The sequence below is a fragment of the Micromesistius poutassou genome (genome assembly GCF_964030765.1).
Source record: "Micromesistius poutassou genome assembly, chromosome: 8".
NCBI lineage: Eukaryota > Metazoa > Chordata > Actinopteri > Gadiformes > Gadidae > Micromesistius > Micromesistius poutassou.
This window is the reverse complement of record NC_140278.1, coordinates 2,414,718-2,441,187: the sequence shown is the minus strand read 5'-3', so window position 1 is coordinate 2,441,187 and position 26,470 is coordinate 2,414,718. Positions and strand designations below refer to the sequence as shown.

General features: G+C 47.5%; 4 protein-coding genes across 6 annotated transcripts in view; 1 reads left to right on the top strand and 3 right to left on the bottom strand.

The window, feature by feature from the left end:
• cdh17 (cadherin 17, LI cadherin (liver-intestine)) overlaps nucleotides 1–1,668 on the top strand; it is a 12,801-nt gene extending 11,133 nt beyond the window's left edge. The window contains exons 17-19 of the mRNA XM_084471318.1: nucleotides 1–92; nucleotides 607–723; nucleotides 1,319–1,668. The exon at nucleotides 1–92 is cut by the window's left edge and continues 19 nt beyond it. Coding sequence (XP_084327444.1) covers nucleotides 1–92; nucleotides 607–723; nucleotides 1,319–1,425 — 316 coding nt within the window. The 3' untranslated portion in view covers nucleotides 1,426–1,668. The remainder of the gene's footprint in view (nucleotides 93–606; nucleotides 724–1,318) is intronic.
• Nucleotides 1,669–5,430: 3,762 nt separating this feature from the next.
• pdp1 (pyruvate dehydrogenase phosphatase catalytic subunit 1) lies at nucleotides 5,431–12,137 on the bottom strand. 2 transcript variants are annotated; one of them, XM_084471196.1, is made up of 9 exons: nucleotides 12,037–12,137; nucleotides 10,456–10,766; nucleotides 10,197–10,364; nucleotides 9,633–9,844; nucleotides 9,063–9,144; nucleotides 8,864–8,958; nucleotides 8,472–8,640; nucleotides 7,666–7,884; nucleotides 5,431–7,191 (listed from the first exon to the last, which is right to left on the bottom strand). In XM_084471196.1, the coding sequence occupies exons 2-9, from the start codon at nucleotides 10,702–10,704 to the stop codon at nucleotides 6,811–6,813; spliced, it is 1,575 nt and encodes a 524-aa protein (XP_084327322.1). In that variant the 5' UTR covers nucleotides 10,705–10,766; nucleotides 12,037–12,137; the 3' UTR covers nucleotides 5,431–6,810. The 2 variants fall into 2 exon arrangements, with proteins under 2 accessions (XP_084327322.1, XP_084327323.1); XM_084471197.1 differs by having other exon boundaries at nucleotides 12,042–12,121.
• Nucleotides 12,138–12,429: 292 nt separating this feature from the next.
• tmem67 (transmembrane protein 67) lies at nucleotides 12,430–21,089 on the bottom strand (the record flags this gene model as incomplete). Its single annotated transcript, XM_084471394.1, has 28 exons — nucleotides 12,430–12,704; nucleotides 12,843–12,985; nucleotides 13,067–13,169; nucleotides 13,278–13,385; nucleotides 13,539–13,655; nucleotides 13,830–13,946; nucleotides 14,060–14,140; nucleotides 14,241–14,381; nucleotides 15,115–15,254; nucleotides 15,332–15,431; nucleotides 15,566–15,652; nucleotides 16,742–16,840; nucleotides 16,945–17,043; nucleotides 17,135–17,191; nucleotides 17,724–17,829; nucleotides 17,963–18,083; nucleotides 18,198–18,351; nucleotides 18,451–18,516; nucleotides 18,686–18,772; nucleotides 18,888–18,996; nucleotides 19,153–19,307; nucleotides 19,417–19,479; nucleotides 19,626–19,697; nucleotides 19,819–19,888; nucleotides 20,082–20,181; nucleotides 20,286–20,376; nucleotides 20,479–20,567; nucleotides 20,891–21,089. The coding sequence occupies 28 exons, from the start codon at nucleotides 21,087–21,089 to the stop codon at nucleotides 12,624–12,626; spliced, it is 2,955 nt and encodes a 984-aa protein (XP_084327520.1). The 3' UTR covers nucleotides 12,430–12,623.
• Nucleotides 21,090–21,516: 427 nt separating this feature from the next.
• Nucleotides 21,517–26,115, bottom strand: LOC311351561 (uncharacterized protein). Of its 2 annotated transcripts, XM_084471725.1 has the most exons (11): nucleotides 26,051–26,115; nucleotides 25,672–25,765; nucleotides 25,021–25,051; nucleotides 24,134–24,211; nucleotides 23,902–24,041; nucleotides 23,618–23,743; nucleotides 23,219–23,333; nucleotides 22,718–23,112; nucleotides 22,505–22,609; nucleotides 22,250–22,331; nucleotides 21,517–21,872 (listed from the first exon to the last, which is right to left on the bottom strand). In XM_084471725.1, the coding sequence occupies exons 2-11, from the start codon at nucleotides 25,762–25,764 to the stop codon at nucleotides 21,829–21,831; spliced, it is 1,209 nt and encodes a 402-aa protein (XP_084327851.1). In that variant the 5' UTR covers nucleotide 25,765; nucleotides 26,051–26,115; the 3' UTR covers nucleotides 21,517–21,828. The 2 variants fall into 2 exon arrangements, with proteins under 2 accessions (XP_084327851.1, XP_084327852.1); XM_084471726.1 differs by lacking the exon at nucleotides 25,021–25,051 and having other exon boundaries at nucleotides 26,051–26,092.
• Between the last annotated feature and the right edge of the window lie 355 nt (nucleotides 26,116–26,470).

Below are 26,470 nucleotides of genomic sequence, written 5' to 3'. Positions count from 1 at the left end.
GATGAAGAAGACCCCAGCGGAGGACAAGACCTTCTCCATCCCCATCAGCGTCACTGACAACCAAGGAGTGGGAGTCACACAGAAGTTTGAGGGTGAGTGGTTTGGTAAAAAGAAAAGTCCTGAGAAAAAGGTTTATTCTCCATCAACAACCTCACGACCTTCCAAGAGTTGCCGAATTGTGTGTGTGTGTCACCATCTGCCTATATGTGTTTGTGTGAGTGTGTGTGTGTGTGTGTTGTGTGTGTGTGTGTGTGTGTGTGTCACTATGCGCCTGTGTGTGTGTGTGTGTGTGTGTGTGTGTGTGAGTGTGTGTGTGTGTCACTATGTGCCTGTGTGTGTGTGTGTGTGTGTGTGTGTGTCACTATGTGCCTATATGTGTGTGTGTGTGTGAGTGTGTGTGTGTCACTATGTGCCTATATGTGTGTGTGTGTGTGTGTTACACTATGTGCCTATATGTGTGTGTGTGTGTGTGTGTGTCACACTATGTGCCTGTGTGTGTGTGTGTGTGTGTGTGTCACTATGTGCCTATATGTGTGTGTGTGTGTGTGTGTGTGTGTGTGTGGACGGCATCACGGTGTGTGAGTGCTCCTCTGTGCTTGTCCACAGTGAGGGTGTGTAACTGCACGGTGCTGGGGTACTGCTACGTGGCCCCCGCCGCCCACTCCTTCAAGTGGGGCATGGGGACGACCGTCGGGATCCTGGCAGGAACCATGGCCTTCATCTGTGAGTAGGACCGCCTGCACACACACACACGCACGCACGCACACACGCACACACGCACGCATGCACGCACGCACGCACGCACACATCGCCATGGTACAAAACACAGAGTGGTAGGGGAGACTTAGCAGGTAGAGGAGGGAGACTGGGCTACAAGCGTCCATGTCGGCTCTCATGAGATTTACTGTGGTCAGGATCCCAGCCCAAAGGTTGTGGGTTTGAAGCTCATTGTCCGCCGTCCATCGGGGGGGCCAACCCCTACCGACTCCTTAATGATATTGAGCTCAAATATCATGGAAGCAACTTTGGAAAAATGCGTCTGCTTAATGATCCAACACACATACAGATGTTACAGGTCTCACTGGGAAGAGAGAACATACAGCAGTTATTCATAAAACGTGACAGGGTTCTACGCTCACTTTGAATGACTGATGCCGAGCTGTTCTCTGTTGGTTTGGTACTCCTCTGTGTGTGTGTGTGTGTGTGTGTGTGTGTGTGTGTGTGTGTGTGTGTGTGTGTGTGTGTGTGTGTGTGATTTTATTGTACAATACTGTTGAGTGTGGTGTCATGAGCTGGCGGTTGTGTTTCCCGGGCCCAGGCATTGTGTTCGCCATCGTGGTCCACCGCATCAACAAGAGCAACGAGGAGAAGAAGAAGAAGAAGGAGGCTTCAGAGGGGAACACCACCAGCGACAACCTGCTGTAGCCGCCGGACACGACGACGCGGCTGGTCACACTCACAGCCTGGCAACTCTTTTTGTAACACACCTTTATTTACATTATTCCCGTGTACTCGTCCTAATCATTCAGATTCAGCCAATGGCGGTCATTTGAAACATTCCTCATGTCTAATAATCCAATTAAACAAAGGCTGTGCATTTTTACTCCCAATTTTTTTTATGATGTCAGCAATGTTGTCAGATGACATTAGCCATGTTATTTAAATGTTGTTTGTCACAATCTGTTCTAGCGGCTATCTAAAAGGAAACCCCAAATGTGTCCCTACAGAGCGGCCTGGGGAGAACGCAAATCATTTGTTCCGTTGGTTTTATGTTTTCCAATAAAACTACAACTTCAGTTTTCGTATGGTCCTTTCACATCGGTGTGTGTGTGTGTGTGTGTGTTTGTGTGCACATGTCAGAGTTTTGTGTGTGCTTGTTGGGGAGTGTGTGTGAGAGTAAGCGTGTGTGTGTGTGTGCGTGCTGTGTGAGAGCGCGCGCGTGTGTGTGTGTGTGTGTGTGTTGTGTGAGAGCGTGTGTGCGTGTTATGTGCATGTGTGCGTGGTGGTGTGTGAGAGAGTGTGTGTGTGTGTGTGTGTGTGTGTGGTGCATGAGAGAGTGTGCGTGTGTGTGTGTGTGTGGGCACCTCTACACTCAGAGAAACGTGTGACGCCACAGCGTCTCTGCGTCACCAAACCCCTCAGAGCCGCACCACCATCATTATCAACCCCACGTCGGCCCTGTCTCCACCTCCACCTCCACCTCCATCTCTCTGTATGAATCCAAGGCTGTTCTTCTGATTTCTGACTGAGTCTGAGTCTAATAGGCGGTCCAGCTGTGCCCGGCTGTGAGTCACCACCGGCCAGAGCGGACACGTGCACTGAATGGGGAGCTGGGAATGTTGAGAAAGCGGGGGTGGTGGGGGTGGTGGCCATGGTGAGGGCAAGATTGTTGGCTTTTATTGAACACAAAGGAACTGGCACACACACATGCACACGCACACACACCCCCCCCCCCCCCCCCCCACACACACACACACACACACACACACACACACACATGCGTCACACACGCGCGTCATACAAGCCTCACACAAAGAAAGAAAGAAAGAAAGAAAATGGTATTGAGCGAGACACGCAGCGGGCCATGTGAGCCGGGGCGCTGCGTGCTGCCCCAGCTCTCTGGTCCACAGAGGACCAGCTCCTCTCCTCTGTGGGCTCTCTGGTCCTCACAGAGGACCAGCTCCTCTCCTCTGTGGGCTCTCTGGTCCTCACAGACCGTGGCTCCTCTCCTCTGTGGGCTCTCTGGTCCTCACAGACCGTGGCTCCTCTCCTCTGTGGGCTCTCTGGTCCTCACAGACCGTGGCTCCTCTCCTCTGTGGGCTCTCTGGTCCTCACAGACCGTGGCTCCTCTCCTCTGTGGGCTCTCTGGTCCTCACAGACCGTGGCTCCTCTCCTCTGTGGGCTCTCTGGTCCTCACAGACCACGGCTCCTCTCCTCTGTCGGGGCTGTGGGGCTCCTCATGCTGGCCGGATAGGCGTGTGGGTGTTTGTGTGAACGTGTGTTTGATGAGTCATTAAATATCCCTCATATGAGGGAGAGTGAGAGTGAAAGATGAGGGAGAAAGAGAGAGAGAGAGACAGAGATGAGGGAGAAAGAGAGAGAGAGAGACAGAGATGAGGGAGAGACAGAAGAGGGAGACAGGGAGGGACAGAGAGGGGTAAAAGAGTTAGAGCCTCATAAAGTAAACGCAACATGGAACATCTCCAGGGTTTACATCTGCACTCTTTCTTCACTTGTATCCAGGCGACAAGTACCACACACACACACACACACACACACAAACACACACGCAGAAAAGCCTGAAAGCTGGTGGGGGAGGTCCTATGTTTGAGAGATTAGAAGAGCAGAACAGAACAGACAGGAAGAGAGGCAGATTCAGTCATTTTACGGAGGCTGTCCATGTTTGGCTGTTCAGAACAAAACCATCTCGAGAGAGACACGTCTTTCTCTCTTCCACTTGTTCCTAGTGAGTTTGGTCGGACGTCGCATTGGCACCTATGCAAGACATCCACTTATGGAAGTCTAGACACGCACACACACACACGCACAGATGCACGCACAGACACACACATACACACACGCATACACACACACACACGCATGCACGCACACACACACACACACACACACACACAGAGTTCCTGAATTAAGTTATACATACAAATATAACATATCAATGCATTACGGTGATAACCCACGATAATGAAGATGGCTTTTTTGCTTGTTCTACAAATATGTTCCAAACCATCACATTCACAATTGATTTACTGCTCGTTAATAATATATATAATATATATATATATATATATATATATATATATATATAGTGCAGGTGTAGAAAGCGGTTCAAGTCCTACACCCATAACACAATGGGCCAAGGCCGTTTAAGCAGACTAGCTCTGCTGGCTATTGAGAGGACACTGGTCAAGTCAGTGGAAAAGACAGCTAGTTGGTATGACATTTCTGTGAAAAAGAACAGAGAGCATAAATTGACAATTTATATGATGTAGCCCTCTTTGAAAGACCAGCAGCCGCCACTGATATATATATATATATATATATATATATATATATATATATATATATATACTATATATATAGTGCTTTCAGAGCTCTGAGTCACCTACCTCAACAATAACTATTCACATACAGAGAACGAGAATGAGAGAGAGTGAGAGTGAGAGTGAGAGTGAGAGAGAGAGCGAGAGAGAGAGGGATAGAAAGACAGTGATAATGAATAAGAGAGTGAGATTATATGTGAGAGTGATAGAGAGATAGAGCATGTGTGTATGAGAGCGATAGAGAGCAATGATTTATGACAAAGGTAGACCAAGGGTTAAGGGTTGTATAACCCAGGACTGGAAACAGGCGGAGACATGTTTAAGACCTTGGAACACTAAAGTGGTTGTATGTACAAACCTGAGCTCTTACAACATAACTACAAGGCACTGCAGATATTTGTATATTTTTAACACCCTATTATTAGGTTTTTGATCAAACTCATGACGACAAAACGTCAGCACCTCAAAGTATACTGCATTTATGAATCATCTTTTTTTTTAAAACCTTTTTCAAAGTCGACTTGGAATCTTACAATTGCAAAACAAGGGGAAGGTCAAGAGGTTTATAACTACTGGTATTAGGGTTTAGCCCCAATAAAACGTATTTATTTGTCATTCTCTGACCTTTACCAATATATCATCATTTTGTTAAACTAAAGCTGTATTGTTAAAAGTCGTATTCATAGTATCGAACAAAACATGATTTGTCTGATTTGATGCTTCACTGTGAAACTATTCAATAAAGCGCTGCTTTTATGCTGTTGCTGTAGCGGCCTCTAGTGGTCACCTAACGTCCTTACATTCCTTATTAAATCAGCCACGAGGGGCCGTGGTCCCTCCAGCAGCTGTGCTAAAATCACTTCAAATCACTGCCTCCAGTGGCTTAATGCTACTGTATCAAAACGGTTACTTTAGACAACATTAGATTAAGACTTCACAAAATAAACACACAGAAACATAAAAAGTGAGAATTGATTGTAAGCAAATCCTCTTCCATCAAGCAAAGTAATTCAAGAGAGAAAAATGTTTGCCAAACAACACAGTCTAGCATACTTTGAAAATGTATGGTTATGCGGTCACATATTTGTGTTTATAGAGTACTATACAAGGGCTTCATTCACAATCAATGACCGCAACTATCCGTTCTATAAATTAGTAGCAACTAGAGAATACAGACCACCTTTCTGATCATATATAATGTTGCTTATGGGGAAAAAGTGCATAGTGAGGTGAGATGTTATAGTGTATAGTTTCTACAGCCACAGTTGACACAGAATGTATTGCGGTCAAACAGTCGCCTATGAAAATAGACCAGGGTTTGACCTTCAGCTGCCTGCTGGTCAGACACACACAAAGACACACGTTTAGTATTTAGTGTTTTATTAAAACAATCCAAATACAAATGGCATTACACATAAGTTACAGATCAATACATACATACAACCCTTGATAAAGTGTAACATATTGCTTAAGCTGAATAAATAGCTTTCCCTTGCTCTGGTCAGGTCTTTGTCCCCAGAAGGCAGCAGGCAGGGCCGCCAGAGTCCTGCCAGCAGAGAGCGGTAGTGTGGACAGGGACTGGACCCACCTCCGCTCTCAAGGCCCTGGAGGACTTCAAGATGACCCCGGCCTTGCGGTTACCTCATAATTATTAAAATCATGGCAGAGCCGACCTTCCAGCGAACAAGCCTTCAGCGAACAAGCCACTGTTAGAGAACAAGGCTCTCTCGCTCTATACAAATACAAATGATATATATATATGTAAAAGGTACACACCCTGTGTACTCTGCTAAAAATAGCCTTTACAGAAGGCAAGCTTAAGTATGGGCAGGTATCAGAGAGATATACAGGAAGTGCTCAAAAGAGAGGAATACATAAGAAACACTGACAGGTTTAGGTGCAATGGGTTTGAACACACGTAGCCTTCACTGACATGCCCTGAAGCATCAAGCACGCTGTACAGAAACATTAACGCTCACAAGCTTCATATTGTACTCCATATTTCTTATCAGAAATTGGCAAATAGATTGCAAGAAAGATTGTATTTCATACTGGCCAATGCACAAAAATAACGGATACATTGGCTAGCCATCTGCCCTGGTCGACTCACCTGATCTACCCAAACAGACCCTGCATGATGTCCAGTGACTCTGCTGCACTATGCAGAAACCAGGGCGCTGACAGCACATGAAAACCAGTCCTATATAACCCAGCTGAATGTCCTTCTGTACCAAGTGGCATACAGCAGCCTGGGGATTCCCAGCTGCTGTCCCATTTCAAACAGAAAACTAAATATATGGGGAGGACCGTGTTTCTCAAAGCCTCACCCCGGGCAGGGGGGAAAGATGGTGGATTATAGAAGTCTAAATCTTTGGCATAAGATTTTGTAACAGCTTTCTATCAGACAACTCTTTGATATTTCTTTTGGCGGTGATGGATATTCTTTAGAACCAGTCCCAGAATTAAAAGAAACCAAATTTTTGGTTTGCAGAAAAAACAACAACACAGAATTACTGTGTGTTTATTCTGTGTGTAAGAGCGCCTCAGTGAGACTCTAAACTGCACTGGTGTCCCGTAGCTTTGACAGTTTAAAAAATGAATCCAGACTGCATATCAACTCCTCCAACCAACCAACAGAGTCCTTAAACAGCTCTTAAAACAGCTCTTAAGTCCAGCCGTGTGCGCGCTCACAGACACACACTGCACAGTTCACGGTGTGTGTGTGTGAGGCGGCCCCCCTCCTCCGGCCTCAGGACTGGGTCTCCTGCCTCTGACTTCCGACCACGTGCGGGTTGAACTGGGCCACGATGATGGTGATGTCGTCGCGGTACATGCGCGCCAGCTCCTCGGGCAGCGACAGCATCTTGGACAGCCGCTCGTGGTCCACCGTGCCAAACTCGTTGTTGCCCACCGCGTGGCGCATCAGGTGGGTGGCCGCGTTCTGGTCCTCGAAGGCCGAGGACGTGCGGGCCTTCCTCTCCTCCAGCAGCCCCTGCATCTGGCCCAGCGTCACCTTGTAGCCGCCCACCGTCAGCGGCTGCTGCTGCTGCGACCCCGTCAGGTACTCGCCCACCACGCGCACCACCTCCTGCCGGTGCAGCGTCTCCCACAGGCCGTCCGAGCCGATCACCTGAGGAGACGATAGACATGATGATAGACATACAAAGGGGGCGACGGTAGCTCAGGAGGTGGAGCGGGTTGACTGGTAACCGGAAGGTTGCTAGTTCGATCCCCGGCTCCTCCTTGCTGTTCGATCCTCACCCTGATGGACCATCTTTCCCCAGCCAGTACTTATTCATATCATCCAATCCAAAACCTATCCAATTGTATTTTGACCGTTTGTATAACAAACCAAGGATTTGACCGATGTCCATTGACGCAATTAGACGTATTCATTTATAATAATCCATTGTCAAAGTAACGTGGTTAAGGTTCTGATCATATATCAAAAGGGATTCTTTGAAGGGGTAGAAACCCTATAGATGAGGTCATTCAGTGTGTGCTGAACATCAATATTATTCTTGGGGCCCGTAAGCAAAGAAACACGAGTTGAGGTGGTTGAGGGCCACCCTGTCGGTACGTCCGGCTGCACGGAGCCACTCACCAGGAAGCGGTCCTGCGGCCGCAGTTTGTGGTGCGTGATCTCGGGCTCGGCGGTCAGGTAGGGGGGCGTGTGGTAGTTGGGAGGGATGAACTTGGTGTGCTCGTTCTCGTGGAGCTGGTCGGGGCCCGACTCCAGCACCCTCTTCTGCAGCTCGATGCTCCACTTGAACTTCACGTCCCCGAACGCTCGGAACGGCATCAGCAGCCCGAGCAAGCGGTCCTGTGGAAACAAGTGCCGTTGAGACGGCGTGCAGAGACATGGAGCCAGCGCTCAGCCTAAACATAAGTTACAGTGTACCTTATGGTGGCACCACCACACCAACAATAAGACCGCTCCGGCCGCTCATTGCCTTGTGCTAAATAACAAACACAGAGGATCTGGTTTCATAGCGCCTCGTTCGTTTTTATATCATAATATTGACTGTCCCACCACGTCTGTGAGCGGCCCGGGCGCCGGGCCCTCAGTGTGGCCCCTGAGCCTGTCTGTGACCGGCCCGGGCACTGGGCCCTCAGTGTGGCCCCTGAGCCTGTCTGTGAGCGGCCCGGGCGCCGGGCCCTCAGTGTGGCCCCTGAGCCTGTCTGTGACCGGCCCGGGCCCTCAGTGTGGCCCCTGAGCCTGTCTGTGACCGGCCCGGGCGCCGGGCCCTCAGTGTGGCCCCTGAGCTGTGGTCTGTGACCGGCCCGGGCACTGGGCCCTCAGTGTGGCCCCTGAGCCTGTCTGTGACCGGCCCGGGCACTGGGCCCTCAGTGTGGCCCCTGAGCCTGTCTGTGACCGGCCCGGGCGCCGGGCCCACGGTGTGGCCCCACCTGTCGTATGACGGTCTTCTTCTCCGACGGAGGGTGCTCCCCTCGTATCCGGGCCACCTCGTCGTCGTTCTGGGCGTTGTGGTCGTTGGACAGCGTGTGAGCCGTGAAGGAGCCGTCCTCCTCCTGCACCCCCAGCACCGCTCGCCCGTCGCCCGAGTTGGCGATGAACCTGACACACAGAAACACATCCTGTTCACCAATGAAGCTCTTTACTCCGAATACGCTTACCGGAGACAAAGATACAGGTTGACTCATTCTGCTTGTCACATCACTACTCTACTATTAGTTGTCATAACATTTAGACCCTGTTCCCATGTCTAGTGTTGCGTGAGCCCGTGTTTCTTTTCCTCAGTAGCCTGAAGCAGGACTGAGATGATGAAGAGGAGACGTACAGGTCTGATCCGTCGATGTGTGCCACGCAGGCCGTGGCTCCGGAAAAGGCCACCCTCAACACCCAGTAGTGCAAGAAGGCATTGGGGTCTCCCACCTGCAAGGAAGCGCAGCAGTGAGCCTCTGAACCCGGACACCAAGAAGAACGGAAGAAACCAGAGAAGAGGCTGTGCCACAAAGCCGCCGAGCCAGCAGACCCACCTGGGCCTCCAGAGAGAGGTCGTTGTCCAGCCTCTTGAAGGCGTTCAGCAGAGCCTCCCCGGTCTCTGGAACCTCCCCGGGGCTGGGCGAAGGGACACAGTGGGGTGAGCATTCTTTCATTCAGAAAAGTTGCATCCTGCAAAAGGAGCAGTAAACTACTCTTCCACATTAGAGCAGTCCCAGCTCCATACAGACGGTGCATACAGACCATACAGAAGTGTAGAATAGCAGTACAGAGATACAAATGTATGTAAACATGTATGTTATTGTGCATATAGTATGCTCTTCATATGCACCAACATAACATGCATGTTTACATACATATGTAGCATCTCCATGCTGCTATTCTGCATTTCACACTACTATATTGCACCTCAATAACATACCTCAAAATGAACAACACTCAGCACACAGCACACTGTGAATATTCTGTTTATAAGCCAACTGTCTGTCTGTATATGTTGTGTTTATTTGTTGTTGTCTTTGTGCACCATTATGTTATATGTCTGATTGACAATAAAGTTAATTTGACACCTCACCGAAATGCTGTGAGTGGAGCGGCGTGCTCACCTGCTCAGGTCGATGAGCTCCTGCCAGTAGGTCCTCAGGCTGTTGAAGTAGAGGCTCTGGGCCTCGCGGCTGAAGTAGTCGTTGGGGTGCTTGTGCCACTGCAGGATGGGGCTGAGGGCGCGGCCCGCCTCCACCGCCTCGTCCAGCTCACACAGGGTCTCGTGGGGCAGCAGGGACACGGCGATGTAGTAGAACAAGCGCTCGCTCAATGCCTGACCGGGGCGAGGGGGGGGGGGGGGGGGGAAGATAGGAAATCATGGCTTTACATCGAAATACACAGAACATACAGCACAGTCATGTTCATTTTTTATGAATCCTTATGTACCATGAAGAGGAGGAAGATGTGGTGATTGTGCAAAAAGTAAATACTAGTAGGCTAGGCCGTTTCCCATGATCACATTCATACCAGAAGGTCACATATCTGCATACATTTTTAAGACGAACTACGGACCGAATATTTGAATCTAGTGCGTCTCCAGGCCCTCTTTGAGCCTTGACGCCTAACATCTCATTCATGCCATCGCTTTGGATGAGAGCTAAATGACAGTCAGTCAGTGGCTCCACCTGGGCGCAGGCACACCCGGCGTGGCCGTCGAAGACCGCCATTAGCATGCCGCGTGTCTGCAGGCAGGTGGCCACGCTGCGCCGGTCCTCGATGGGCGCGTTGGCCGGGAGCTGGTTGCTGTCAAAGCCCATCACCGACGACACATTCTTCCCGTCAAACTCCGGCACCTGAAAAACCAAATCCCCTTCATGTTTAAGTCGAACACGGGGGGGGCTTTTTTTGATTCTGTGGGCTAAAGATCAGCCTCAGCTCACACACCTTAAAGCTGTACTCGTTGGCCTTCAGGATGGAGTTGACCTGTGGCGGGGTGAGGGTGTAGCTGTGGAGGCGGGGGGTGGCTCGGTAGCTCCGAGACACGGGGCGGAGCCTCCAGCTGAGGGAAGGGTGTCTGGGAGGAGCTTGGTGCGGAACGGGTCCTGCGTGGGACTGGTGTTGGCATGGCAACAGGCTGGAGGCCAAGATCTTGGTGCGGGGCCATCCTCGGAAGAGCTGCCAGGCCCCCGGCATGACTCGCTCTGCACCTCAGTGATCACACACACGCACACAGAACTCCGCCGCTGGTTGAGCACCTATGAGAGGACGTCCGGCATCACTCACTGCTACCAGCTCTTCTTATAAACTATGCTGAACATTGTTTGTGCACATGAGGTAAGACAGCACAGGTGTGCAATAGAGCCATGAGAGGTATGAAGTCACAGCATTCATCATGCATGTTATGAAAGCAAGTATGAGGAATTGCAATTAAACCCAACAAACCTTTTTGGTTGATAAAAAGGAGCTTCACATGTGGAAGTTATACTGTAGTACAGTCAAGCTATGCCCTATACGGTCAGATCAATACCAGATAACACATAAATAACCCCTTGACACTAAAGACAAACACAACATTGGGTTCAAAGTTTACTACTCAGCGGGAGCTCCAATAATCAATTGCATTACAAGAACTGTTATACAACTTTAAAAAGAAAGTGCTGCACATGTTTAAAATCATGTCGTAACGGTACTCAATGAAAGGTATCTCTAGGTATATAATATCTCAGGTTAACGTTAAACCAGAGAAGGTCGAATAACGTTACTTGTTGCGTACGGCTAGAGGTCAGTCTTAGACTAGAGACCAGTAACAGACTAGACCCTGATGTGTAAACTCAGACTACAATCCTGTCCCAAGCAGAGGTCAGCGTAAAACACCCCTGCTAATAATAGCCGGGGTGTGGATTCTAGCCCTGACATTTGGAGCTTGTGAAATGTTCTGACTAAAGACCATGTCCCACTGAACTAGATTCTGACTGGTTGTCTGGATCCCTCCCTGTTACATCATTAATCTCTCCGTTTGCACTTGTGTAGGGAGTGATGATATGGGTTAGACTAGCAGGTGTGTGTGCCGTGCCGTGCACACACACCTGCTCTTCAGTCTAACACACACACACACACACACACACACACAGACTTTCTGTAACAGAAAATGTATAGGCAGGAACTTGAGCCTACTAGAGCTTTAACTTCGGTGTTAAAGGTTACGTCGCAGGGAAACCTGCAGGGCCGGTCCAGACCTGCATTCAACATGTTTGTTGATCGACCTAACGACCGAGCTAGCTAACCGACCTAGAGATAAACCAGAGGACAGGACCGCGGTGAAACTAAGACAGGCGGGCTACGAGGTCCTGTTGTACCGCATCGGTCCAGGACATGCAGAGATACGCACCACAGAAATGCTAGCTAGCTATAACCAAGTCATAGCATAAGCTCAAGTAATGACCTCGCAATGCTCCATAAGAACTGCACGACTCCTTATATGTGCCCATTGAGTGACGGCAACGAGAAAGTCAAACGGACACTTACCTTACCACAGTGATCCAAAGTCAATGTTGAAGTACATAGCTGGATAACTATCCACACCTTAAACGCCGCACATCATTCACAACCAGAGCCGTCGCCCAGTGAGCGCTGATTGGCTGAGGGTTGAACGGAGTGGTGACGTATTAGTACAGCTCATACAGCTCAACGCTATTTATTTTCCCAACTAGGTTATTTGTTTACATAATTATATATATATATATATATATATATATATATATATATATATATACATACACACACACACACACCTATCTTTCTCTGGATATATTTGCTTTAGCTAAAAAAACAACAATATCCTATATAGTGTAAATGCAACGAATACATGATAAAATCATGACACAATCGCTAAATACCAAAACAATAATATCCAATTAGTCAGAAAAAATATGGAGTTTTATTTGAAAATAACATAGAAAACAAAGTAAAAACAATTTATGCAACACAAAAATATATATAAAAACCGTATAAAACTCTACAGCTGCACAAAGTGTAAAAATGTACATGACACACATCACTGAGCAACGTTGGCGTTACTGACAGGTGAGCAGGTCCTCCTAGAGGGACCCCTCCTAGATCAGGAACCTCTCATCCACTAGGGTCTTGTTGGCCAGGTTCCGCCGTCCAAGGATCCCTCTGATCCAACGAAAGATCTGTCCCCATGAGACACAACACGAGAAAGGATGAATCAGGTCAACACATCTTTGCTCTTTTGGTTGTTGGCTGTAATCAATTCTGTGGCAACCACTGGATATTGGTTCACATGTGCGCGCACACACACACGGACTGACCATTTGCTGCACGTATGTAAGGACAGCTGCCAGCACGAAGCTCTGAGAGCCGAGGTCCACCACGCAGAAGAACAGCGTGTCAAAGATCAGCAGCGTGGCCTCGTTGCCGTAGAAGAGCACGTCGCTGAAGGAGTGCGACTCGTCTGCAGAGGCACAGACCAGGTTAAGAGGAGCAGCACCCAGGGGAGCACACAGACCACACAAAGGACACGGGTCATCCTCACCGTTGTAGAATATGCTTTTGTCGTTGGGTTCAAGGAACTCCATTCCTATGACCCGCTCAAAGAACAGTTTGTCCTTGACTATGTAGTCCATGTCGCGGTGAGCCTGTGGACAGCACGCCGTCAACGATAGCAACTGAGTAAACAGCAAGTAACAGTTAGCGCGGACACTGTGTGTGTGTGTGTGTGCGTGTGTGCGTGCGTGTGTGCCCACATGGTCTATGACGGAGCCCAGGAAGCGGTTCATGGTGTTGTAGGCGCGGGTGCTCTGCTCAAACGGATTGGCCGAGGAGGCGTCCACCAACCGAGACGGCCCGTTCCTCTAGAGACAGAAACACAACGAAACGCCTCATCACGCCGTCCTCCCTTTTAGAACTCAAATCACAGAAAGATACTTTCTATCACAAACAGAGGAGTGGGGACCCCGTGTCCGTCCGTCCGTCTGTCTGTCTGTCTGCCTGCTCCGTGCACACACCCTGCCGAGGGGCTCCCGGATGCGGTCGTACTGCTGACGCAGGCGGGTGCTGATGGACACCTGGAAGGTCTGCGTGTCGGTGTTGGGAAGCAGACCCCTCTGGCCGCACAAGGACTCCTTCACCGGGCGAGAGGGGGGGGAGAGGGAGGATGAGATACGAAGACAGACGGACATACTGCGGAACAGCAAGGAAGTACTGGATGTTTCGAAGGAGGCAGGGACAGGGAGACGGAGAGATTTACAGCCAGAGAGACATCTAGAGAAGGACAGAAGAATGTCCCAGGTACATACGGCTTCTCTCTTCAGGTTGGTGTTCATCTCCTCCATGTTGGTGTCAGCGTGGCCGTGCACTGAGCGCCCGTGGATGTAGTAGCCAAAACACCGGTGTGACAACACAAGCATGGAGACCTACACCGACACACACACACACACACGCGTCATGAACGCCAAGTTCATTACTAGTCCAAAACGAGTTACACAGAGTCAAATCCTTCATAATGCTGCTGTACAAAGAGACCTACATTGCTGATGGAGCAGAGGTCCACAAACTGCCGGATCTTGTCCTCCACAAAGCGCTCGTGGAAGACGGTGAAGAACAGCACCTGGGTGGATGAGGATCAACGTGACCTCACGGTAACTTAACGTGACCTCACGGTAACGCGGCACAGAGAGAAGGCACAAGGGAAAAGGTGGTGGTGTTACCTGTAGAAGGCCGATGCACAGCCAGAGAGTGGAGGCCAGGCCGTAGCGCAGCGTGAGGCTGTAGGGAGGCTTGTAGGCCTGGGCGGGACGCTCTAACGTGGACCAGGGGTCCCTCAGGGCCAGGTTGGAGAACCCCACCACCTAGAAGGGGAGTGAACGAGTGGACCGAGTCATGGTAGACGGGTGATGACAGTATGGATGGAATTCTTAAAGGGTAAAACAAAAAGCATGAAAAGGCATGCTATGCTTTTTCGACTTTTCCCTTTGCTTTACGCCGCGTACGCACTACCTCCATCCGTCGTTGTATTACAAAAGGCGATTTTATTGGACAGTGTATTTGCGTATATTTGCATAACGCGATCCGATTACCCGACGGATCCGTCACTGCCTGAAAAGTTGAACATTTTGCAGCCGACAGAACGGCTGGACCCACAATGCATTTCGAGATCGCCCCATGCAAAGTCAATGAGATCCGTCAACGGACGGATGTAATGTGAACGCGGCGTTAGACTGTTAAAGTGCAGAAGTCCCGCCTCCCGGCTACCGTATATTTACAACTTCTCTGGGGCGTAAATCTGCCGACGCACGCGCAAAGCGTCCGGCCAATCACAACAGAGTGGGCACGCTGACCAATCACAGCAGACTGGGCTACTCGGGAGGGGGGCCTTGAAGCGACATGATACAAAACAGAACGCATTTGGCGCTTTTGAAGAAATGAACAGTGTGAGAATAATAAGGGGTATTTTTAACATACAGGCATGTAATCCAATTCTAGTAGTACCCCCAAATGCAATTATTAACCCTTAAAAGCATGAAATGGGATCTTTAAGCAGAGAAGAAGACTGTGAGTCTTTGAGTGCGGCGCTGCATTTACCTCCAGAAAGAAGAGCACGGCGATGACCTGGAAGGTGGGGCTGATCTTACGGATGGTCTGGATCTCGTTCCACTCGTTGGCCACGAAGTAGGTCCTCCAGATGCTGACCGGGGAAGGGTCACGCTTCGGTTCTCCAGAGGCTGAGGACGACACAGCGAACATATAGATAGCAAAATAGATTTGATTGAGAATCCGTTAGAAAAAGTTGCGTTCGTACCATTGACCGAACGGGCGGCTTTACTCCGTGGTCTCTCCCAATCGATGAGGAAGATGTCGATGGAGAGCTGCAAGATCAGCTTGTGGAGGAACTGGATCGCCTGAACAACGCATGTGCAACACAACACGTTAGGTTCATGGTGATTCATTCAGCCTGGCTTTCAAGCAACTCTAGGAGCAAACATTTGTTTGTTAATATTGGACCATCTGGGGTCTTATAAAGAGGTTACGTCACCTTAAGAGCGAAGGCACAGCCGATGTATGTCACCATGCGCTCCTCCTGCGCTGGTAGAGGCAACAGCACAGAGACAAACTGCTGGGCCTGAATACAACACACACACACACACACGTCCGATTATGGCCGATCTAAAAATGTAACAAACATAAACACTCAATAAATAGACTAATCACATTGCTTTGGGAAAGTGAGGACAGGGGATGTGAAGAGGAAGGCGGTCTATCAAGAGGAGAGGGTTAAAGAGCCAAAGAGACTTGCCTCCAGCGTCTGAAGAGAAGAAAACAACAGAGAAAGAAAACTGACTTTATGAAATTCATTCAGTCCAGGAAAAAAACAGAAGAGAACAAAAACCGAACCAGAGAAGGCTGCAGTACCACATTGTTCCAGTATAATTCAATATAGGGGTGCCCTAGCAAATACACATTTTACATTCCTTAGAAATGTTTGTACATTTGAATGTTCTGATGTTGTTAAATGTTTATTTAAAAGGGCTACGGGCAAATACGTATATGCTTGTCAAGTAGGATGGTCACATTAGGGATCTGTCTGTCTGATGGAAAAGGAGCAAAGTAGATGAATATCCTACATATATAATAGACAAAAGTGAAGAGCATAATCAGTCAACCAAACAAAAGTGCCCGTCACTACGAATCTCATTATGCAAGGTAGGACCAAAGCTAGTCTGAGGGCGCACTCACACTAGGCAAAGTTGCCCTGTACCGTATTCAAGTACAATTGCCCCCCCGCCCCCCCCCCTCCCCCTCCCCTCCACTGTGCCGCTGGCCTGTGCTCACACTACGCAATCTCAACTGGGCCTGAGTACGGTTGCCTCTTGTACACACGGTTGCGTATCCGCGCGTGTCGGCTCATTAGCATCTGTAGCGTGGCCTGAGCACACCTCTCCAAAGTGTACTGAGGCCACGGAATTAAACTGTACTTGAGTACGGATGGCGTGCTCACACTAGCCAAACGGTCTAGAGTTTAGGGGGCAAACGTACTCGGCCACGAGATGGCTTAGTGTGAGTGGGCCCTGAGGGATGCCAGGCCTACTGCTCTATTTTATTTCACAGGTCTTGTTGGAAATCAGTTAACGTGTTTGATCAAACACGTTTACTGATTTTTTCCCAACAAGGCCTGTGAATAAAATATATCTCTACGCATCCACAAACTGACTTTGGAAAAGACGAGCCAGTAAAGTCCTGTTCCCACAGTGATGCAGAAGAAGACATTGGCCAGGTCTCCAGCATAGAACAACAGGAACTTCAGCATGGTCTGAAGAACAGAGGACAAGAGAACAAGGCCATGAGAACAAGGGATGACTTTTTAAATGCTGAGAGAACATCACTTTGAATGGAGGCATCTGCAGCCTCAGCTACCTCCATGTCGACCAGGGGAGAGGAGATCCTCCTTTTCCAGCTGACGGTCTTCAACAGAGAATACAGGACGGCCATGCCCCCCATCACACCTAGAGCTGTCTATAGGTACATGTGCACAGGCATTGTTAATGCATACAATGTCCTCATTAATAGTGAAATGTATGTACATTTGCCTGATCACTCTACTCACATCTGTCTTCATGCGGCCCTCACTCTGATCCATCTCATACTCCACAGCAAACGACACCTGGCGTAATAAAATATGGAGTAAAGATTGTTGGCTGTTAAAATGAAGGCCTTTATAAAATGTATGTAATTTATGATGATTATTCTCCAGCCACCCTCTTTTCGCTTTATGTTAATAATAAGGAAGAAAACCTAATACATTTAGGGGATTTGGCTCACATTTTTATCCAAAGCAACTTAAAACCACACACACACACACACACACACACACACACACACACACACACACACACACACACACACACACACACACACACACACACACACACACACACACACACACACACACACACACACACACACACACACACACACACACACACACACACACACAGGGCGACAGTTAGCCCGTAAGGAACAGTCAGGGTGTCTCACTCAGGGAAACCACGACACTCAGCTAGGAGGAGCCAGGGATCGAACTAGCAACCTTCTGGTTACCAGTCAACCCGCTCTACCGCTTGAGCTACTGCCACACAATATAAAAATGGTGAGAGAGAGAGAGGCAGAGAGAGATAGAGCGAGGGTTGACTCACAGGAACAGTTTGCGTGGCCAAATCTGTGAGGAAAACATCTTTGTAAGACACGGACAGCAGCGGTGGAAACACCTGGCCTTTCTGGGTTTCAGGAACCAGCTGAAACCTGGTCAACAATTCAGTGTAAGAATGAGACACGACATTAATGAAGTGTTCAATTAAAAAAAGAATGAGGCCCTGCGTCATCATCACCACAACAGTGACTCTTCGGGGCTGTGTAAAGATATCTTCCACTCTACCGTAGCTTGATGTCGGCGGCTACGCGGATGACTTTGGGCTTGGAACTCAAACTCTTCTCTCTTCCACTCAATGTGTCGACCAGAAACACACGGCGCGACAAGTACCAGTTTTTCACGTTTTCTGCGCAAACACAGGAGCAGCGTTAATTAAATCTCATGCATGAGGGCAGCACAACAAAAAGAGAAAATAACCAAACAAGACGCTGACACATGCCAACACACACACACAAATTACCTTTATTTACGTAGCGGCCATTATACTGCTGGTTGAGGACCAGAGATGGGACGGCAAGCAATTTACGCGCCTCTCCTTCACTCAGGTCAACAAACACGTCGTAAAATAATGGCTCAGGGTACGTACGCAACAACTCTGATACCGACACGTCACACTGTAAAAGAACAATAGAAAACACACATGAGTTGATATTATCATATAGTCTTACTTTTCTCACTTTTTCCATCAATTATAAAAATAAAGAGACACTCACACTCTGCTGGTAAGCCGTTCCAAACGTGTAGGCTGCCCTCTGTCTTATAGCCGTATCAGGACACAGCTATAAAAAGAGTGTATACAATAGAACTCAAATATCGCCGGGCAAAAGCCTGAAAAGCAAATCAGGCCAAAAAGAGAGGCAGTACAGCAAGCTGCACAATAGCATTCAGCCTCAAACCAGTAACAAGACCATTACAACTGGTCGGAGAAGAAGCAGTTCACGTTCTTACTTGCAGAGACCCTCCACTAACGTTCTCCCATCTGAGGAACTCCCCTCTCACATCATACACCGCAGAAATCAGCTTAATATCCGTATTCTGCAGAACAACAAACAATGGGATAAATATCAGACAAAGAACAAGACCTTTAAAAATAATCTTTCAAAGTTTCGCTGAGTGATAATTAGGGCTCTTTGCTCCCTAACTGACTGACCTTCTTGCTTCCTTTGAAACTGAACTCAATGGGCAGTGGATCCGTTTGAAGCACTCGGCCTGCTAGGCCTGGCTGGTCCCCGTAGTAAAGCCACGGCAAATTAGCTCTCCTGAGACACACACAACACATTGTTATCCAAATGGATCTCAAGTCACTTTGGATGAAAGGTTTGCTAAACTATCCCGACATAGCAAATACATAGTTGTTTATAATTATGTAGTATTGACTAATACTAGAATACTAAAAGGTCATTATTTTTTGTTACCAGTAGGAGATGTCCTGTGTGGTGCCCAGAGCGGCCATGGACCTGAAGATGAGGTTGAAGAGGCCGCAGGCGTCGTTGATCACACTGCTGAAGGAGTGCATGTTCATCACACACATGTTCCCCAGAGCCTGGCACGCCGTGAGGTTGGTGAAGACCTGGATACAGACCACACACACACACACACAATGCTTTGAGTTATATAACGCAGGAAACATAAAACACACGCAGACAGGGGAGGTAGACACAGAGCAGGACAGCACTCACCAGACAGGCGGACGATGAGGAGTAGAGGTTTTTAAGGAACCACGCAGACTGGACGGGGAGAGCCTGCCATTGGAAGGAGAGCGATACGCAATAATCATACATGAGTAACAGGAACTGAAGAGAACTTCTATACACCATTAGGTTTTCACTGTTTTAAGCGTGCCTTGGTTTTATGTTTCTAGCAAAATCACCCGCATATATTTACTCACCAACTCAGCAAAGTTAACATTGAGGATTACATTGGAGGGGAGATTGTTTGGTGGCAAACATAATCCTCCTGCCTGAGGAAATGAATAACAACGGTCAACTGAGTGGGTGTCCCCTTTTAGATATAGTTCAGCAAGAGGTGGACACTAAACTTGTGCTATGATGTGTGGAGTCAATACTTAAGGACAAACTTACCAGAACATTAGGAGGGGAACACACACATGAGCGGGACATGTCAACAAATGAAGCCTGACATCTCTCACAGCTGGAAAACAAGATCATCGATTATTTTAATTCTGAAAGTCTGAAACTAAGGGAGCATGTAAAATGTGGCTTCTTTACTTTTTTTTTCGTAGTTCCTCTGTGAGATATCAGAGTGTGTATAAAGTGAATATACTAGGAAGAGGAAACAGGTGAAAATACTGAATTTATAACCAGAACGAATATAGCTCTGGTACCTGTCTCCATTGTTGTTTGGTACAGAAAACGCAGGGCCATCCCCGTTACACGCGTCACACCTGGCCTCGTCCAGCGGGTTTCCCTGGAGGTCTCTCTCCACTGAAGTGAGTAGTGGTTAGAATTCCCCCCCAAAAATATTAAAATACAATGGTCATAATCACATGACGCTGTAGTTATCACAACGTGTGCTGTTAGCCACGCACCTCTCACAGTCCCTTGAGGGCACAGACACGTCCCCTCTTCACTCAGCCCGCCGGGACAGCGAATACACCCGAACCCGTCCTCCATCACCGCCTGTTCCGAACCCAGGGCGAGGTACGGCGTTCATTCATCATGTCGCAAATACATACGAATAATACATACACAAAATGGAAAAATATGAAACAATTGACATACTGGGTAATCGGGAGGACATCGTTGACATGTAAGCGATGCTCCGTTGGTGGTGAGGACGCGGTGCCCGGGTAGGCAGACGCATGTTAGTCCTGCAAAGAGATGGAAACAGGGATAACCAGGTGTGATGTGAATGCGGACTCTGTCCGACACATGCTCATCGTGATGGGGCTCTCTTCGACACATGCTCATCGTGATGGGGCTCTTCGACACATGCTCATCGTGATGGGGCTCTCTTCGACACATGCTCAGAGTCAGACAGTGAACGGTTCAACAAGCTAGCGACTATATACTATTGCTGTATCCATAGGCGTCGTCCTCCATGTGCAGAACACGTAAAGTAAAACAACTGCGAGGACGTGTTTGCAGATGTGCATTTTACATAAGTCAGCATTGACCGGAGAGGCCGACCGACCTGTGGCGCTGGAGCGCTGATCCGCCCCGCACTGAGCACACGACAGGCTGGACACGTCGTAGAACCGACCCGCGGCGCAGTCCGAGGCCGTCTGGAAGGAGATGATGAACTGCTGGCAGAAAAGTGAATTGACTTTGATAAAGATTAATAACGCCACCGTCAGCCTGCGGATGTCTGCGTTTAGCGTCTCCGTCGCCATGGTAAATAAAAAAAAATCCGCTTCCTGTCAATTACCCAGGATCCTTTTCGGTATGACGCTACCGATGGTTGCCACAGCGACCGCTCGGCCAATGGGCTCCGTCAGTGAAGCGCGCTCCGATTTTAGCCCCCCGTTTAACTTTTAATTGTCCTCATGAATCTGGTCCATTATGAGTTACTATCCGGGACCCTAACATGTATTCGACTGGCTATCTATAATTTACCAATCAAAGGTCTTGGCTCACTAGTCCATGAAGTTGAGGTAGTACATAACTATTGGCCAGTCATGCATTGCATTTCAGGTAGGACTGGTTGTTCAGTGAGTTTTTATACATTACTCTAATTGGGCTTGTTGTGTCAACTTCTTACCAAATTACCATGTTTATCAGAGTCACAAGAAAATTGCCTCCATAACTTCAGTTAAAACAACTTTATTAAAAAACAAACCAACTAAAACAAATTAGTTATACAGCAATGCCAGTTATACAAATGGTAGACAACTTTTGTACTTAAGATCTTTTTTGTGAAAAACACACAAAACTCCACATTTGGTCCAATGGATTTATTATCTACAGCAGAGTGTATATATCCACATGGGGATACAAGTTTAAATAAAATAAAAAAATCTCTCCCATGAAAGAGTTCTTCACTGGAGGTTATTAAAAAAACAAAACAAATATGGTTGAGATAAATCTAAGAAGTGAAGAGAAAAGATGAACCATCTTCTGTGAAGGGCAGGGTCAGTTGTAAAACCTTGATGAACCACCAGAGTACCGGGATGGACCTGCAGTGTAGAGAGCCACAATGAACACAGCGTCATTACAAAGGCCTAAGGATTTTAGAATAGCTTCTCATAGAAATATACAAGAGCAACGACTGACTACTAAAATTGTTATAGCTGATCTTCTAGTTGGGTTACAATTAAGCCCTACCAGTCACCCACACATACACACCAACGGTGTTGGAAACTGTGCAAGGGAACCGCCAGCTGCAGGTGGAGCCAAGTGATGAGGTGTTTATGTTAACATAGTACAGGAGCAGGGCATCGAAGCTCTTGGTTTCAAGACCTCCTCTGTCTGCTGAGCTACTGCTGCCGTGAAGCTGCTGAATCCATGCATTACACGCTGGTTAAATTCAATGATAACTGAAAGCTGTTCATGCCTGAGAAATTTCCAGCGTAGCGTTCTCCAGCATTGGAGACCCTCTGAGAACTTGATGATGTACTGCCGAGAATGGTAGAACCCTGGAAGAGAGGAGAACAGCAACATGTCACATTCAGAGAACATGATGTCCTGTCTATAACACAGGCTGAACCTTAAGCAATCACTCTAGGGAGAGAAGAATCAAGCTTTTTAAAAACACAGTAACATTCTGGAATCACAAAATGCAGTCAATACGATATGAACAGCCTCTTACCCCAGAGACACTCCTGAGCCGGTACTCCATCAGCACATCTGTCAACTTCTGTGTCACCTTCAGAACAATCTGGGCATCGTCTTCGTTTTCTATCCGAAAGCTATCCTAAAAAACACGCATTGCAAGAAAAAGTCTTTGTGAATTCAGTGGGATCTCGTAGCAAGTTAAACTTTCATCAATCTCAAACTTTGCTCTTCAATGAGCCACACTCACTAGGTAACTGAGCAGTGTGGAGGGCAGGCTGCCGCTCTCTGGGTGTGCTCCCATTAGGCCGGGCCTCTCCTCTGGTCTGTCTGCGGGCCTCTCCATGAGGCCACTCCCCATCGAGTTTCCCCTAAAGTCTTCTTTGAAACCTCGACCAGGGCCGTCTCCAAGCAATCCACTGCTATCTCTTCTACTAGCCATTGGAAAACCATTTCCACCCCCACTGTGGGAGAGGCCCATCTCATCTGGGAAACGTCTAAGGTTCATGTTGGACCCAGGGTAGTCCGGTCGGCTAGGGAAGCCCCCCATGTCCATCTCTCCATAGTCACCCATGGAAGGATTGTGGAAAGGACCTCCATGAGTGGGATACTCTCCTTGGAACATGGGGTCAGAGAACCTGCCACCTGACGGATATCCATGTTTTTAGTACATTTAGCTTCATGCAATGATAGGGAAAGGATTTCAGAATGAAGCAACATACGCTGAAATGTTTCAAATTAAATGTCAAACCTAAATATGGGCCTGTTGGTCCCATAGATGGCGGTCCTGGTGGAGGCAAAGGCTTGGGAATAGCAGTCCGTAGACCTTGGAACGCAGGAACATCACAGGGCTCCTTAAGTATAACCTAAATTGTAGAAACAAGCACATTGAAATAATCTGGATTTGCTTTCTGGCCATATGACAAACATTACACAGAACCAAGATTTAAAAAAAGGAAAGTTTAGAAAAATAAGTGACATTTAATAGTCTCAAATAATTAGAATGGAGGGCAAGACCAACTCCCGTCAACCAAATAGTATTTATAGTTATTATAGCAATTTAATTATAATATTAGGAAACATCCAGAATTAGAAATACTAAATTTTCTAAAATAAATCAAAGAGGGGAAGTTAATTTGCCCTGGCTCACCTTGAGTTTCCCGCTGCCCTCGGCGCTCGCCACCTCAGCTGAAGCCTCTTTCACTTTCTTCCTAAACAAAGGGTCTTTGACGGCCTCTTCCTCGTCGCCCGTCACTTTAGTGGGATGAGCCCGCTTCTGTAGAACACAGCAGAGAGCACAAAGGTATATTTGGTATTTTGGAACTAATTTATACAGCAGGTAGAAACTCTGAACATAAGTTATAATAAATATATCATGTAATATTACTAGAGGCTATACAGCATTACAAACAACTGTATAAATATAGAACTAACCATGTATCTGAGACTGTGTTTCCAGCCTTTGACGTGGGCCAGCATGTCATGCTGTAGACGGGTCACATTGCAGATTTTACACTGATAGTGTGGCGGTACAGATTTACTGGGACTACGGTACTCCCACACATACTGAAGGCCTGTGGGGGGGGAAAGAGGTCAAGAGTAAAGCATTTCAAAATGAAAGAAGCAGGAAGTTGGTGGGTGCAGGTGGAGTTTCATTCCAACTTACCAATGATGGGCTCAGTGACTCCAGTCAACAGCATGGTGAGAGAGGGAAGGGTCTTAATGACTGTCCCTTTTGTGAACACTAGGGGAAAAAATGAAAATAACTTTCATATTACGCGTTGCTTTGTATCATGCCAGAGGTCCTTCTAAATAATATTATTGAGAATCTGTTAACTGAAGAACGCTGAAGAACACTTAGTGCGCACTTGGGCAGCATAGAGAGAGTCCCAGTTATCTTCCTCTGCTGGTGTAGGCCAGAGGTAAAGTACAGACTCCCCTCCAGCGATGCCCAGCTCCTCACTCAGCCAACCCACAGGAGTCAAACTCCTCCAGTGAGGCCCCTCAGCAGACAGACTGTAGGAGTCTGGGGTTATCAAATCAGTATTTTGACCTGGAGACGACGTGCCGCCCTTTATATTTAGAGTCTATGCAACATCATAGGAACCAGCCAAATGAGGCCTGCGGAACGCAGACGTCATTTTATTAAGGTGAACTACTGGATATTCAGCAGTTTAAAACCTAGGAGATGAACTGAACTGCAGTGCAGTTACAGGAAAATGTTGGTTACTAAAAACCACACAAACACACCGGTACAAGCATTTCTAAAATGCATTCTTTTGAGATCTTAAGATGGCGAAAAACCCTGGAGTTTGAATGGGATGACTTCCATTCGGGCTAAAGCCAAAGTTAAGAATCACATAAACCCCTAGTGTGTTCAGGGATTTTATGTTGAGACTTTCAAAAGGGACGCTTAGAGTGATAAAAGTGCCACCACTTAGAGTGGTCGATGGCACCTGCCCCACCAAAGAGCAAATTAAGCAGGCAGGAGAGATTAGGGTTACAAGCCCCAACTCATCTTACTGAAAGCAGCACTTTGTTGCCTGGACTTACCTATGTCAGACGAATGCAGGAACGGCTTTCTCTGTCAGAGAGAATAAACCCGAGGAGGAGAGAGATACAAAGAATTAGTGAAGGGACATGGCCTGATAAAGAGATTTAACTCTACATCCATGTCCTCCACTTCATGGAGGAAAATAACTTTATCCTCCATGTTGCCTGCGTGAGGCATTAGCATGTCACATGCTGCAGCCAGGATACTCTGGCAACCAGTCGATTCTCATTAAATGAGAACGTGCTTCAACAGCATATGAGTGCATATATATATCTATCTATATAGCTAGATATATATATCGTAACATAAAAAACGTTGCAATACACCCACAGGGGACGAAACACAAGACGGTAGCGATTAAATCAAGTGTACATGTAGCCGGCTATAAGTTTAAGGCTTTGTGAACCATGAAGTAACTGGTTCCGCATTGTTTAAAGTTCTCCACGTTCTGCAGCAGTATGCAGACGACTTCCACACATAACGGCGAGCCAGGGCAGAGCAGGGCACAGCCAGAACCGTCCCCAGCTCAGACCATCAGTACCGTCCCTGCGTTCTGAGGCAGGGGGTAACCTTTGAGCACGGAACCCACTCAAAGATTTCCTTTGAGCTATATTTAGAAAACACAGAACGCTGTATTTCCAAAGACATACCTTGACATTCCTGAACTTGTTTTGCTGTTTCTGTGCCCCGTATGGCCTCTTGGGTGGTTGTTGCGAGGCGGGCTGCATGTCGGTGTCTCCCATTCTACAAGGAGAGATTAAACATGACCGCTTGAGTGTTTATTCTACATGTCAGACGTTACAGACGTATATTACAGTCCCTTGTGAACAGGTCGGTCGGAGCTGGAGCCTGTAGTGCAGACAATAGACGGGCTGCTTTGGACAACCAGCTATTCGCTAACGCTATGCTAAAACCTATGCCATTAAAAGACAATAGATAGAGATAGATATACCTATTTTTTAAATTATATTATACAGTGTTATACTTGTATACTTTAACATGCAAACAGTGAAGATAACTCCATATTACCTGTATTAGCGGCGATTAAAAAACGACAAAAACTAGCCTTCGGGGGATAGGCAGCGCTAGAAAAGACCAATAGATGAAGGACCCCAAAGAGAAGCTGTGGCGTTTGCCTGTTTTTAACCTTAGCCTTTCCCCCTTTTGATATGTTGCTCAACCTAAATATATTTCTTAGCGAGAGCCTGTGATTCAATTGGATTCATAAAGTATAGTGATCTTTTGTTCTTTAATTTGGCTGGAAATATGGTGATGCTGGTATTAAAATGCACACCTTTTCAAGGCTAACGGAAAGACGACTTTGTAGTGGGCTCGATTTATATTACGGTACTCATAAACATATTTTATTTGAGGGGAAAAACTGCAACACAAGAAAAAAAAGTGGAATTGAATGCGCCATATCTTAGATATTTGAATTTCAAATGTAGA

What these genes read in the sequence shown, in the direction of transcription:
- pdp1 (XM_084471196.1), bottom strand. Translation starts at nt 10,704, where the DNA reads ATGCCGGGGGCCTGGCAGCTCTTCCGAGGATGGCCCCGCACCAAGATC. An exon ending in ACCTCTCTCTGGAGGCCCAG is followed by an intron (nt 8,959 to 9,062) that starts GTGGGTCTGCTG and finishes GCTTCCTTGCAG; the next exon opens with GTGGGAGACCCCAATGCCTT. An exon ending in GGCCGCAGGACCGCTTCCTG is followed by an intron (nt 7,192 to 7,665) that starts GTGAGTGGCTCC and finishes TCGTCTCCTCAG; the next exon opens with GTGATCGGCTCGGACGGCCT.
- LOC311351561 (XM_084471725.1), bottom strand. Translation starts at nt 25,764, where the DNA reads ATGGGAGACACCGACATGCAGCCCGCCTCGCAACAACCACCCAAGAGG. An exon ending in ACAAGTTCAGGAATGTCAAG is followed by an intron (nt 25,052 to 25,671) that starts GTATGTCTTTGG and finishes TCTCTCTGACAG; the next exon opens with AGAAAGCCGTTCCTGCATTC. An exon ending in GGCTCAGGAGTGTCTCTGGG is followed by an intron (nt 22,332 to 22,504) that starts GTAAGAGGCTGT and finishes CCTCTCTTCCAG; the next exon opens with GGTTCTACCATTCTCGGCAG.